A 14,798-nucleotide genomic window follows, 5' to 3' on the forward strand; every position below is an offset into this window, starting at 1 on the left:
GTCAGACCTGGAAGCTTTGTAATAGAGCACACTTCCCTCCTTCCTCCCGCTCCTGGACCGGTGGGTAACATGTTACCAACTGCCTTTTTGGCCCTCTCCTTCCTCACAGCTTCGAGTGCCCCTGGTGGAGAAGTCAGGATGGCATAGCTATGCCACAGAAAGGGGTCTGACAGCAGAGGGAGACATTAAGGCAATCAGACTTTTGAGTAAATAAATTTTTTTTTAAAAAATTCAGAACAAGATAATAAAATAGCGTGCACTTTATTTAAAACCAACCAAGCGCTGATAAAAATATATATCACTGCAGTCATGATTCCACATCAAACCTGAACAGTAAGAATTTCATTATCGTGAGCCCAACCTGGCCTAGAGAACACCAGGGCCCTGAGGAAGGAAGAGGCCCCTAATGGCTGGAGCCCAGGTACCCTGGGGGGGAGGTTAGCAGCCTCCTGAGCCCTGCAGAGCATGGGCAGGCCGCTCTGTGCTCTTCCCCACTGCTGGGTGGCACCAGTCAGTAACTTCTCCTTGGTGGCAGGGACTGAAGCCACGGGGTTAGGCAGACAGGGAATAGGGTCCTCCAATCTCTTTCAAGATCTCTGAACTTCCCCCAGGGCCCCAGCTGCAGGACAAAGCCTACACAGCAGCAGCTGCCTCTCGATTTGGCTGAAGGGGAATCAGATTCTTTAAGAGACTGGACTGCTCTGTTATGAACAAAGCAGCATTTCCCACATACAGTATGGCAGTGAGTCAGCAGAGGGCTCTGCTGGCTTAGATTAAGGCACTTGTAACAGATTTAAAGTACATGGATCCCCCAACCCCCAGGCCTCCAGGAACCCCATTTCCCCTTCCCTATCCTTAAGTCCCACCTTGCTGGGCAACGAGGGGGACAGGGCAAGACTTCAGGGGCTGTGGTTTGGTGGGATCAGGCCTGGAAGGACAAGTTAAGAGTTGGAGGTGTGGCTGAGGAGCAGAAAGGAGGGAGAGCTGTAGTTTGGGGAGGAAGCCAGGCAGTAGCAGAAGAGGCAGATAAGTCACGGGAGACCGGTGGCAGTGATGCTGGCCAGAGCAGACGCAGAAGCTGAAGCACAGACACCCTCCCCCCCCTCCCCGGCCTCCAACCTGCTGTGCTGAGACAGGCTGGAAGGAGAGAGTGGGCAGAAAGCCACCCCCAGCCAGCCAGCCTCACGTGGAGGACCAGCCCCTTCAGCAAGGGGCTAAGGCAGGGATAAAGATTCTGAAGGTTCAGACACAAAGGCAAGGAAAGGGCATGGGGGGGCTGCAAGGAGGGCCATTCAGCCCAGAAGCAGCTCAGCTCTTTGGTATGGTGAAGGTGGCATCTGGGGACATCCTTGTCACTCTTCTTCCACATTCCGGGAGGCCTTGGCCACTCGCCTCTGCCGCCAGCGCAGCTCTTCCACCTGGCGCTCCAGCCCTCGTATTTTGGCCTCCAGTTGGGCCCCTGAGGCTCGGGAGCCAGTGAGCCGGCTCAGCAAGGCGTAGAGAGTTAGCAGGGCCAGGAGTAGCAAGGCCCGGGTGGAAGGGTCAGGCACTGACCTCACCAGGGCCACAAAACCCGCCAGGAAGATGACAAGCTTCAGACCTCCCAGGATCCGCCCCAACACGGCCAAGACCAAGCCAAGGAGCAGGGACAACAGCCAGTAGGTGACCAGGGCCCCTGCTCCCCACAGCAGGAAGGTCTGGACTTGGCTAGGACTGAGCTTCAAGAATTGGGTGAGGTGGTCACCTAGAAGAGAGAATGACAAAGTCAGCAACTTGGGGAAGTGATGAAGGCTGAGGAGCAAGAACCAGAGAAGTGGGAGAAGCCAGCCCCGCTCCGAGTCCCCACAGCTTCAAAAGCCGTGGCTTTGAGCCAGGCTCAAGTGGCTCACACCTGTAATCCTAACTACTTAGGAGCCGAAAACTGAAGATCATAGCTTGAAGCCAACCCGGGGAAGATAAATCCATAAGACTCTTATCTCCAATTGAACGGTAAAAATCCAGAAGTGGCTCAAGAGGTACAATGCCAGCCTGGAGCAAAAAGGCCAGGCGAGAGTGTAAGGCCCTGAGTTCAAACTCCAATACTGGTGTGAGTGCATGTGCACATGCACACATGCATGCACACACACACACAAAAACATGGATTTGAATCTCAGCTCACTCCCTGGGGCCCTAGGCAGATGACTTCCCTACTTGGCATCTAGGGATAAATAAATGGAACTGAATTCCTTTTACTAACAGTAATTCTTCCTGCCTTGCTATTAAAGAACTAGGACTCAGTTCCATTTATTAACACAGACTAATTCGTCCTGTCTCACTGAGCTCTGGAGATGCTCAGTCTCACCCAATGCCTTACACAAATAAGACACCTGGAGGTGAGGGGAGGGGAAGACAAACTGTTCACACTTCCAGGGACTCTTGGGGAGTGTCCTCTAGACCCTGACAAAGATAGATTCCCACCCACAGGAGGGTAGAGACGAAACTCCAGCCGGCTAGCCAGTTCTCTGCCACTCACCATCCAGGCCCAAGGCATTCAACAGCTGTGTGGAGATCCCAGACAGGGCAAAGCAGGCCACAGAGATGGCAGAGGAGACAGCCCACATCACCTGTGACAGGCTCTACGGAGAGAGAATTGGGAAGGATTAAATGAGGCTCTCCTCCTCCACGTTTGGTCACCAGAGCCTAGAGGAGGCCTGCAGGGAAGGTCTGATCTATTTCCCAGCCAGCAGTGATAGGCCTGGGTTAAAGTCAGGGGACTTACTTCCCCATCTACTTCCCCAAGTGACAGGCCACTTCCTCCTAACCTAGAAATCAGGGTGTCTGGGACCCTAGTTCAGCTGGGATGCTGTGCATTTAGTAAGGGGTGCACTTCTGTGTGAAGGGAGAGGGGTCATCCATCCATTCAGGAGTCACCCTGTACACCTGAAGTCCTCAAGCTGCCAGCAAATCCTGGTGTGTGTGTGTGTGTGTGTGTGTGTGTGTGTGTGTGTGTGTGTGTGTGTGTGTGTGTGTGTGTGTGTGTGTGTGTGTGTGTGTGTGTGTGTGTGTGTGTGTGTGTGTGTGTGTGTGTAGACCTCTGTAAGGGGAGTGTGTGTGTGTGTGTGTGTGTGTGTGTGTGTGTGTGTGTGTGTGTGTGTAGACCTCTGTAAGGGGCTTGGAGGCTCCAATGATAAAGGAGTTCACTGCGGTACTATGGCGGAATGTTGTAAATGACTAAATCTGCCTTTCAGTATGACCAATTGATAACTGATGCATTGACAGGACAGGACACATCCTCGGAACATCACTGGTTAGAAGAGATGACCCAGCCATAAGTCTCCATCAATCCTATACTCACTGCTATGAGTGAAGACCCTGACTTGGGGCTCCGTGTTGCTTGTTTAAGGCGCTCTGTCAGGTTTCGATCAAAGTCAGCCTCTAGTTCCCCCAAGGATGGCTCATTTCCCAGCCTTTGGCCATAGCCAGGGAAAGACAGAGGTGGGGGATAAACGGCCCTCGGCATGGGAATCAAACACAGCAAACAAGCTGTAGAGCCGGGCGCCGGTGGCTCACACCTGTAATCCTAGCTACTCAGAAGGCTGAGATCTGAGGATCTCGGTTCAAAGCCAGCCCGGGCAGGAAAGTCCGTGAAACTCTTATCTCCAATAAACCACCAGAAAACCGGAAGTGGCACTGTAGCTCAAGTGGTAGAGCGCTAGCCTTGAGCTGAAGAGCAGAGGGACAGCGCCCAGGCCCAGAGTTCAAGCCCCATGACCGACAAAAAAAAAAGAAAAAAAGAAAACAAGCTGTAGGTGTCAGCTGCTTTTGGTAGAATTGGGGGCTCTCTGCACCAGGATTATGACACAGAGAGGATGTGGTGGCCTTAGTAATGTCTTTTCTTTTCTCTGTCCTGTGTGCATGGCCAGCCATAGCAGAAGAACCATCCTTACCTCTGAAACCAAGTGCATGGTCTCAGGCCCCAGCCAGGTATCCAGTATCTCCCGCAGAGACCGGCCAATCTGGGTCAGCAGGTCAGCTGAGGCCTCTCTTCTCTGCTGGCCAGGTGGGGCAAAGTCTCGATGGGACTGGGATGATGCTGAATGGAGAAGAGCTAGGGCCACGAGGACCATTGGGATGGCTCTGAGCAGATGCTTGCCCCATGGTGAACAGGTGCCTGAGCCTGCCATGACTGGACCTGCCAGGAAAGAAGCACAGGGGAAACTGAGGGTAGGACCTGGTAGACATACCCATTCCTGCCACGTCTACTCCAGTGGAGTCTGCTTAGCATGGGAAACCATCTATCAGACCTAAGAAAGGGGCTTCAGAGACTTATCTCCGAGTTTTGGGACTTCACCGAAGTCTACCTCAGAGAATAGGGCTTCTAAGAGGCCTACTCCTGGAAAGGCTGGCAAACCCCTGGGAAAGATGTGTTTCTGCTTTTCTTCTCTTCACTGTGTAAGAGTGCCTATTAATCTTTTACTGTTTCTACTGCTCTTTGTACTTACTCATTGTCAACGTTCCCTTATTCAAAGCTCTTTCTTAAGAGTGTTGACGACTCCAATATCTGATGAGTGTCTTAAAAATATGACTAACTCACCAGAGTTAAATGCTACCCTGAAACCCCTCTTATGGAGGCTAGTAGACAAGTTATAAGTAAATATAAAAGTATTGGGGGTTTCGCGAAGTCACTTCAGCAGAAGGAATTGTTTGTAAGGGATTTACAAGAAGCTGTAGGCTCAGCTAGAACAGAAAGAATGTATGGCAATTGCTGAGATAATTACTTAGGAGAAAGAATTTCCTGCTACTCTCTTTTATTTATTAAGAGACTTGCTAGATCTAGGTCTCCTTGAAGTTTACTATTAAAGAAGAAACAGGAAAGATCTTATGGGAAAGCTAAGGGCTCTATAAAAGAAGGTAATGGTTAATTGGTGACAAACATCGAAACCCATTGTATTTCTTAGAGATAAGCCGGAAACAAGTGCCTATCAGGCAACCAACTGGTGACCACCCAAAAATGAAGCCGTGCAGCAAGATTGTGTAACCTTTTGCCCTTTCTCATGGAGACTTCTGTTAAAAAAGTTTGCTATCCTCTGCATTAAATCGCACTCAGCATCCACTCCTCTTGTGTGTGAGTTGTCTGTTTGCCATCTCCCCATCCTATTCCAGGTTCCTCCCCTAGGTGTCCTCCGTGGTCCCAACAGAACCTGGTCCTCGGCACATTCCTGGCTGATTTGCTGACATCTTCCTTCAGCCCTGTGCCCAGGAAACCCCCTAGCTAAACCCAGCAAACGCCCTAGATAGACCAAGAAAGAGCTGCTTGCTGAGGAAGAACTGGAACTTACAATTGAAGCTAGGTTCTACTATCTGATTCTCAAGTTTCTCTTCTGCTTCCTTTCCCACTTCATGTTAGTAAGCCAGAAAGTGCTTCATTATTCAATGACTTTGGGGTAAGCCAAGAAAATTTCTTTCCCCTGCTGGGTGCTGGGCTCACGCCTACAATCCCAGTTACTCAACAGGCTGAGATCTGAGGATCACAGTTCAAAGCTAACCTGGGCAGAAATGTCTGTGAGACTCTAATCTCCAAGTTAAGCACCAAAAGCCAGAAGTGGAGCTGTGGCTCAAGTGGTAGAGCATCAGCCTCGAACAAAAAATCCAAGCAAGAGTGCAAGGCCCTGAGTTCAAGCCCCCATACTGGCAAAAAAAAAAATTATTCTTGTATAAACCTGAAGGTTTATTTCTATATCTTAGGTGCCATGGGCATAATAGAATGGTAAGATTCCAAGGCTTCATCCCCCCAAAGTTTCTAATCTACTTAAGACAAAGCTGATATAAAAGGCACCTTTAAAATAGCACACTAAGAAGATTAGCACTGTGCAATGAAGTAAAGCCAAGGGCTTGGTTGGGTGCTCAAACAAGAATGACTGCATTTGTGTCACTGGCTCTGCAGGGCCATTATACAAGGTGCCTGCTCTCCTCCTGGCCCCTCTTGGTACAGAAGAGACTGCTAAGAAGCAGAAAGGCCATGATATGATCTCCAGATTCTACGCTTGTTGGGAGGCAGGGTGTATAGGGGCTCTCAACCAAGGCTGCTCAGTGGAACCACCTGGAGCATCATGTCTGTGCCCCAGGCAGAGCTTCTCCTGGAATTGTCTAGTATTGTCTGGATGAGACTTAGGTTTAAGATAAAAGATCCCCACATGACTCCTTTCCCTTTTCCTAGCATTAGAAATTCTAAGGAGAAGTTACATCTGAATGATTAAGATGCTAATACTCTAGTGTTTGGGCGGGGGAGGGGGGCATGGAGGAAGGCATGAAGTTGGGCTTTGACACCTTGTCTCAACTGTGTTGCTCAAAGCTGGGGCTCAACGACTTGTGCCACAGCTCTACTTCCAGGTTTTTTTTTTTTTGCTGGTTAGTTAGAGATAAAGAGTCTCACGATGCCGGGCACTGGTGGCTCACGCCTGTCATCCTAGCTACTCAGGAGGCTGAGATCTGAGGATCGCAGTTCAAAGCCAGCCCGGGCAGGAGAGACTGTGAGACTCCTATCTCCAATAAACCACCAAAAAACCGGAAGTGGCGCTGTAGCTCAAGTGGTAGAGCGCTCGCCTTCAGCTGAAGAGCTGAGGGACAGCGCCCAGGCCCAGAGTTCAAGTCCCACGACTGACCAAAAAAAAAAAAAAAAAAAAAAGAGTCTCAAGAATTTCCCTATCCAGTCTGGCTTCTAACTGTGGTCCTCAGATCTCAGCCTCCTGAGTAGCTACGACTACAGGCCTGAGCCACTGGCATCCAGTTCACACTGGACTGTATAATAGTCCAACTAACGGGCAAGGAATGTGGCTTAGTGGTATAGTGCTTGTCTGGCATGCATGAGGCTTTGGGTTTGATTCCTCTGTACCACATAAACACAAAAATTAAAAATTAAAAAAATAGTCCAACTAACAGAATGTACATATGCTGCTATGATGTCAAACTTTCAGAAAAGTAGTATGTCTTCCTCAACAACTACAGGCAGTACACCCAGGGAATCAAGGTTCATTGTATGTTCCGGGTAAAGAAAAGTTGCATACACTGAATGAGAAGACCCCAGTGAACACACTGCCCGTTGCACCCCACACTTCTCCCTCCCTATAAAGTCCCTTTTCCATATCTGAGTTCCTTCCCTAAAGCTGGACCTGGAAGGACAATCATCCCTCCATCTTCTCAGGGTCAGCCTTTGGCTGAACCTGATTTCCTTGCCACCACCTCGATGTAGTCATGTCCTTCTGGCAGATTTGGGCCCAGTAACAACTTCAGATGCCAATCACAAATCCCTGGTTGTTTTATCTGTGCTTCTGACCCACTGGGCACAAGAGTCCCTATCCCTAACTCCCTTCTCAGGTTTGGTTACAATGCAAAGCTAGATAGGACAAGGTGGAAGGAGCGGCAAGGCCGGATTCATGTCCACCACCCTCCAGGAGCCTCCACGTGTTCCAGGGTCATGAAGCTCTCCAAACCCTGTTCTTCCTCAAGTTTCATTCTGTAGGCTCGATCCTCCAAACAGCTGTTGATGATCCACTCAATCCTTTGCCCTCTTCCCCAGAGGATTGGCACCTGGCTGCCTCTCTGGGGAATAGGCCTTTATCCTGTGGTTATGTAAGGAATCTTCCTACAATGGCCGTATTAACTTAAACTCGGGTGCATTTGAGAGGACTTATTATAAATAACAACAAAGGAAGCAACCCAAAAGCCAACTCTGTCTTTTACCTTCAGCTTCTGAAGATGTTTCAGGAAGCTATGCCCCCGCCCCCCCAAAAAAAAACATTTTAGCAAAAGGTATTCTTGTTGTTCTAGTCACTTGGGAAATGACAAGGGCTATAGGAGCTCTCAGCCTGGAAATGTGGATGGAATCAAAATGCTGTATCTATAACATACAACTTCTGGTGTCACAGCCTGGCTTCCAATAGGCAAAGGCTTGAATAACAACCTTAAAGGAAAAAAAAACATGATGAATTAAGAAGCTAACGTGGGGGGCTGGGAAGGTGGCTCAGTGGTAGAGTGCTTGCCTTGCATGCATGAGGCCCTGGGTTGGATTCTTCAGCACCACATAAGCAAAAAGAAAAAAAGCCGGAAATGGCACTGTGGCTCAAGTGGTAGAGTGCTAGCCTTGAGCTGAAGAGCTGAGGGACAGTGCCCAGGCCCAGAGTTCAGGCCCCACGACCGGACCCCCCCCCCCAAAAAAAAGAAACTAACGTGGCTGGTGCTGGTGGCTCATAGATGTAATCCTAGCTGCTCTGGAGGCTGAGATCTAGAGGTTCAAGGTTCAAAGCTGACCCAAGAAGGAACATTATCTCCAGTGGTAGCACTGGCCTTGAGCAAAAAAAGTTCAGGGATAATGCCCAGGCCTTGAGTTCAAACTGCAATACTGGCATGTGAGTGTGCATACACATGTACACACCTGCATGCACACACACAGAGCTAACATGTTTCTTATGAGCTGTTTATCTCAATTGCACAATTACCTGTCAGATAGGGCTGGCTATTGTTTCCCAAAGGGGAAAAGGGGATCCATCATTGGACTCCTTACATACAGCCACTCTACTATGCCATCTCTTATTTCGGTCTCAAGAGTTGCTTAGAAAGTCAAACTGGGCACTGGTGGCTCACACCTGTCTGTAACCCTAACTACTTAGGAGACTGAGAGTGAGGATCATGGTTCAAAGCCAGCCTGGGCAGGAAAGTCCACGAGACTCTTATTTCTAATCAACCACTAGAAAACCAGAAGTGGCGCTATGGCTCAAAGTGGTGGAGTGCTAGTCTTGGGCAAAAGAGCACAGGGACAGCACCTAGGCCTGGGGTTGAAGCCCCATGATGATCAAAAAAAAAAAAAAAAAAAAAAAAGTCACATAAAAGATTATTCATTGGGCTGGGAAGGTGGCTCAGTGGTACAGCGCTTGCCTTGCATGCTTGAGGTCCTGGGTTTGATTCCTCAGCACCACATAAGGAGAAAAAAAAAGCCGGAAGTGGTGCTGTGGCTCAAGTGGTAGAGCGCTACCCTTTAGCTGAAGAGCTGAGGGACAGCGCCCAGGCCCAGAGTTCAGGCCCCATGACCGGACCCAAAAAAAAAAAAAAAAAAAAAGATTATTCATGAACTAAAATAAACTTGGCATGTACCAGCCTTCTTGGTGAATTGCTGGCAAAAATTCACCTAAATGTTTTGCGTTTGGGGCTCTCAGCTCCATGGACAAGCTAAGACCTGACAAGTTAGTGCAGCAGGAGAGGATCAGCCAAGAAAAACTTTTGCAGGTCCACCTGCTACTTGTCACCATGCTTGTGAATTGTCCAGACAGCACCCACAAATCCCCCGTTCTGCAGGTCTGCAAGGCACCTGCAGCTCCAGGGACTTTCAGTGACTCAGACCTGGTGATCTGAAGCTAAGTAACTTGACTTAAAAAGCCACTTAGCTCCAAGGTAGAAGGAGCCAGATGTTCGAACTTGGCCTTTTAGCCTGGCTTTCTGCAACCCTTTCAAACACACCTGAGTTTATGTTGCAGTTACCAAGGCACCCCTGGGAGTTGGCCAAAACTCAGCAGCCACCTTTTAAAGGATGGGAGAGAGAAGAGAAAAACAATACAAAACAAAGCAAAAGGGGCTGGGGGTTTAGCCCGGCGGAAGGGCGCCCGCCCGGCACACGCAAGGCCCTGGGTTCGGTCCTCAGCCCTGGAAAAAAAGGAAGAAAAAAAAAAGTCTTCTGGCCTAGAAATGGCTACCCAAAGCCCCTGCCTAGGCCTGTACGATCAGGCAGGGTTGTCTAACACAATTCATAAGCCATGGGTTGGGGCTGGGAAAGCCTTCTATTCTTCCTGGCACAAACCAAGAACCAGGTGGCTCCTGTCTGCCAGCAGTAGAGAGGAAGCAAACCCAGGTCAGACCCTGAGCTTTCTGGGACATAAACACATTGGGGACTTCAGGAGTGGGGTGGCTATCTTTGGTTGGATCCTATACCCAAGGACCTCCAGCAGCAGGTATCAGATGTTGTCCCTCCCCCAGGAAAAAAAAGGTCAGGGCGATCATTGCCAGCCTCCCTCAAGTGGCCATCTGTCCCAGACTGAGGACCTGGAAATAAACTCTTCATAGTGAGGCTAGCTTACCCTCTGAAGAATGCCAGAAACCAAGTCTAGCAGGAGTCTGGAGTAGACCATTCCACAAATCAGTGTGGTGACTCTCTGGCTCCTTTCTCAGGTGTCTTTTCCTGACCAGGGCTCCTCCTCCTATCTTCTTCCCAGTTAAAGTCAGGCACTAGGATTCTGACCCACCACTACCACCCTGTCTCCCACTTTGGCCCAATCAAGTGTAGAGAGAGAGAGAGAGAGAGAGAGAGAGAGAGAGAGAGAGAGAGAGAGAGAGAGAGAGAGAGAGAGAGAGAGAGAGAGAGTGTGTGTGTGTGTGTGTGTGTGTGTGTGTGTGTGTGTGTGTGTGTGTGTGTGTGTGTGTGTGTGTGTGTTTATTGTGCTGGGGATAGTATCCAGGGCCTTGGGTATGCTAGACAGCCACTCTATCATTGAGCTACATCTACAATCTTTTCAAATACTCTGTGTGTGTGTGTGTGTGTGTGTGTGTGTACTCATGCATGTGTGCATGCACTCGCACAAGCCCACACACATGCCAGTACTGGGACTTAAACTCAGGGCTTAAATGAGTTGTCCCTGAGCTTTTTCACCAAGGCTAGCACTCTACCACTTGAGCCACAGCTCTACTTCCAACTTTTTTTGGTGGTTAATTGGAATTTCCTGCCTAGACTGGCTTTGAATTACCATCCTCAGATCTCAGTTTCCTGAGTAGCTAGAATTATAGGTGTGAGCCACTGGCACCTAGCTGTAGAACAACCTTTTTCAGTTCATCCTATTCCCTCATTTTACTCAGACAAGTATGACTTAGAGAGGCCAAGTTCATCCAGTATCACACAGTAGAACTGGAACTCGATTCCAGAACCCAGGAACTCAGTTCTGCCCTTTTGCCTGCCTACACCCTCACACTGCCTAGGTAAGACACGCTCCTCATCCTCAGGAACTTAAGTCCTGCCAAATACTAACAAGCTCTAGAATCCCCTGAGGAGACCACACATCAGATGACCCACCTGCTGGGCTTACAAGTGATGATTCTTTACCATCAGCCAAAGTTGGGCAAGACCTGCCACTCCTGCTCAGACAGCTGTAACACGGCTTCGGCTGGCACAGGAGAAGCCAGCTCCACTGAAGAAACTGTTTTACTTATTACAGTACTAAGAAGGGGTTATATGTTTAATTGTGGTTTGCGCTGTGAGGAAAAGGAGGAGCTAGCCACATAAACCTCTGTCGATGCTCCTTCCTCTTTTCTCTCCTTTCATGCTATAAATCACTACAGGGCAGAAGGGGCAGCTGACCTGGTACCCTCTGTTGGCCCTGACTGTCCCAGCACTATTCTTGGCTATTCCTATTCCAATCTGCTCAACTCTATCCACCAGAACCGCCTGCACAACCTGTTAAACAAGGGATGTCTACCCCACCCAGAGTCTCTCACTTTTGTTTATAACGCTTCTCCAGAGATTCCCAATGCATAACCATGCAGCTACTGCAAAGGACCTAGAACCCAGGGCCAAGTGGGCAAAGCAGACAAAGCCGGATTAGATCTGTGTAACGGTGTCCAAATGACCTTAAGACTTCCAACCCAGGCTCAATTCTGCCACCAACAAGAAGCTATCACCTTGATACCTGTTACTTAATCTGTTTCAGCCTCCTCAAATGTAATTCCAGTTGGCATGGGTTCAAAGCTCTTACAAAGAGTTAAGACGTTTCTGCAAACGCTTTGTAGCTCTCCACGGTTTAGTAGCACCTAACTTTGCAAACACACTACTCTATTACATTGTAACGTAGCGGTTTATCTGTCAGCCTCCCAGCTAAACTGGGCTGTCCCTTTCCGTCCTGACATCTAACTTCTTGGAATGCCCAGCACCTAGCACAGAAGGATGACTAACCAACACTTGTTACATGAATATCCGAGGGCTGCCAAGAAGCCACCAGGGTAGGGCCCTGATAGTCATGGGGAGGAACGCTATTTTCATATACAATGGCCACCAGGAGAACAACTGCTGGGTGCAAGAAAGATCCTAAATAGCACAGAGAAGGCACCACGGAGGAGAACGAAGTCTCCGTCCCGGCGGGTGGGAGGCGGTCCCCGCTAAACCCGACAGCAGCTGCCCAGCAACTGTTTGGGGGCAGGGCGGGTGCGCAGGGGCGGCTCTGCGGCCCGGGACGCCGGGACACGGGGTGTCGGTGGCAAGTGCTATTTCGAACGCGGCGTCCCCTGCCAAGGGCTGCACGGTGGCGTCGCCGGCGTGGGATGTGGCCTCGGCCCATGAGCTCAGGGAACCTGGGAGGGCTCGAACCAAGACCTCGGGGGAAGCTGGGCCCTGGGCTGGAGGTCGCACAACCATGCCCAGCACCGACGCCCCTCCCTCTCCCACCTGGCGGCCGCCCCGCTTCCACCCCATCACCGAGCAGCGCAGCATTCGAACCCAGGCCACCCAGGAAATCGGCGCCTCCCGGGTCACCTAGCAACAATGCCCCCCCCCGGCTGCACAGCCACGGGGATCCCCGATCCCCGGATCGCTTCGACTGCTGCTCGACGTCCGGAACCCCCCCCCCCCGGCCTTTCCTCCCTCCCCAGTCGGACTTGCAGGCCGACTTGCGGCTCCACCCCGGTGCTGCCTGCAGCGCGGCCGCCTCCCCGTCCCGCGTGTGGCCTCCCAGCCCGGATCCCCGCGCGCACTCACCGATCTCCGGCCACCGCTATCTTTCACGTGCGACTTCGCTAAAACGCGCCACCAAAGCCGCGCCTGAACTCCCGGGCGTTGGTTGACGCTCTGCGCGTGCGCAAGTTTTGGCTGAGCCGCGACGGCCTCCCCGGGTGGATCTGGAGCGGGCGGGTGCTGTGGGCGCATGCGCACACATAGGTTTTTTTTCCGTGGAGTCCTGACGGCCTCCCAGGCGGGTCCGGGGCGGGCGGGCGCATGCGCCCTGCGTACCCCTGCCGTTTGACAATACTTGCTCCGAGCTTTCCCAACAGAAGAATGGCATCCGGTGTTCCCGCTGGGAACGGAAGCCTCGGGCCGGAAACGGGGGAAAAAGTGATTCCACCTAGGCTACGGAGTGCGTAGACTAGGTCTTCGATGTGGGTGTCTTCGCGGATCCGGGTCTGCACACGCTGGGCTATTTGGGGGCCAATTCTCCAGCAAGGAAATGCTGTCTTCTGGGGCATCGTGGGAAATGTAGTTCCAACGCCTGGGGTTTGAAATCGTTTTCGCGCTAAAAAGCACAAAAGGTGTTGGCACGCCCGCCGCCGCCTGTGGGTTCTGCAAGTTTGCTTCCTTCCGCTCAGAACTGGATTCAAGGGATCAGCCCGCACCCCGCTTCGACCCCAGCGCCAGCACCTGCAGGGGGCTGGTCGGGGCTCTTTAATGAGATGATCCCTACACCCACTTGGTCATCCCGGGCACTTGGCTTCCTTTCTTTCTGGGCCTCAGTGTCTTAACTTTGGAGAACTGTAAGATACTGCAAGTATCATCTCAGCCCTGGGCCAGAGCCTCACGCCTGTAATCGTAGCCATTCAGGAGGCTGAGATCTGAGGACCTCCGTTTGAAGCTGTGAGATTTATCTCCAATTAACCAGCAAAAAGGCAGATGTGGAGCTATGGATCAAGTGGTGACCCTGAGTTCAAGCCCAGTACACACACACACACACACACACACACACACACACACACACACGTATCATTTCAATGGATATTGGAAATTTCAATGAAGTTAATAATACCAGCATATTCCCAAGTGTCGGATTATTTTTTTTTGGTTTTTTTTTGGGGGGGGTCCAGTCGTGGGCTTGAACTCTGGGCCTGGGCGCTGTCCCTCAGCTCTTCAGCTCAAGGCTAGCACTCTACCATTTGAGCCACAGCTCCACTTCCGGCTTTTTTCTTTTTGCTTATGTGGTGCTGAGGAATCGAACCCAGGGCCTCATGCATGCAAGGCAAGCGCTCTACCACTGAGCCACCTTCCCAGCCCTGTCGGATCATTTTTTAATCAACATGATTGGCTGCTACAGATATCCTACCCTTGAGTATTAAAGGCAGTTCCTCCAACACCTGCCTTCTTCCCAGGCTACTCTTCCCAGTAGGGCCACCTGTCATCTCACCTCAAATGTGCCTGCGGCTCAGCAGTCTCCATCTGGACCCGAATCACTTCTTCCCTCTCAACTGACAGGCTTTCTTTAGCTTAACATGGGGTCTGATAGAATCCTAGACCTCCATTCCCTAGCTTTTTGACAGCCACTTTACATTTGCTGTGATATGCTTTTCAGTTTACATCTGGGAGAAATAAGCAATCTCAGACATTTCAAAGGTTCTTGATTTTTAGGTGATACATATCTTCTAGAAGTTTTTTCAGAGTTAAAGGATAGTGACTGGTTAACTCTGTGTCAGTTGCTTGAGGTGGCAACTCTTTTATTTGTTTGTTTGTTTGCCTGTTGTGGGGCTTGAACTCTGGGCCTGGGTGCTGTCCCTCAGTTCTTCAGCTCAAGGCTAGCGCTCTACCACTTGAGCTACAGGGCAACTTCTGGCTTTTTCTGCTTATGTGGTGCTGAGGAATCCAACCCAGGGCCTCATGAATGCGAGGCAAGCACTCTACTACTGAGCCACCTCCCAGCCCAAGGTGGCAACTCTTGAGGCTCACTATCCTGCTCTAATCTCGGTCACACCAATGGCACAAAATGAATCTGTCTGGGAAATGAAACTGTTTCTGGGTTTGGGGCTGATGT

At 50.6% G+C, this 14,798-nt stretch overlaps 1 protein-coding gene across 1 annotated transcript; it reads right to left on the reverse strand.

The window, feature by feature from the left end:
- Positions 1-245: 245 nt before the first annotated feature.
- Tmem109 (transmembrane protein 109) lies at positions 246-12,924 on the reverse strand. The gene is made up of 4 exons (XM_070032223.1): positions 12,764-12,924; positions 3,927-4,171; positions 2,513-2,615; positions 246-1,744 (listed from the first exon to the last, which is right to left on the reverse strand). The coding sequence occupies exons 2-4, from the start codon at positions 4,161-4,163 to the stop codon at positions 1,353-1,355; spliced, it is 732 nt and encodes a 243-aa protein (XP_069888324.1). The 5' UTR covers positions 4,164-4,171; positions 12,764-12,924; the 3' UTR covers positions 246-1,352.
- Positions 12,925-14,798: the final 1,874 nt, after the last annotated feature.

Source organism: Dipodomys merriami, unplaced genomic scaffold (assembly GCF_024711535.1).
Source record: "Dipodomys merriami isolate MVZ:Mamm:240054 unplaced genomic scaffold, mDipMer1.0.p SCAF_21, whole genome shotgun sequence".
In the NCBI taxonomy this organism is placed as follows: domain Eukaryota; kingdom Metazoa; phylum Chordata; class Mammalia; order Rodentia; family Heteromyidae; genus Dipodomys; species Dipodomys merriami.

Excerpts from the sequence above, each read along its gene's own strand:
- Tmem109 (XM_070032223.1), bottom strand. The coding sequence starts at position 4,163 with ATGGCAGGCTCAGGCACCTGTTCACCATGGGGCAAGCATCTGCTCAGA. Across the intron at positions 2,616-3,926 it reads CCATGCACTTGGTTTCAGAG|AGCCTGTCACAGGTGATGTG; the intron begins GTAAGGATGGTT and ends CTCTCTCCGTAG. Across the intron at positions 1,745-2,512 it reads GAATGCCTTGGGCCTGGATG|GTGACCACCTCACCCAATTC; the intron begins GTGAGTGGCAGA and ends TCTCTCTTCTAG.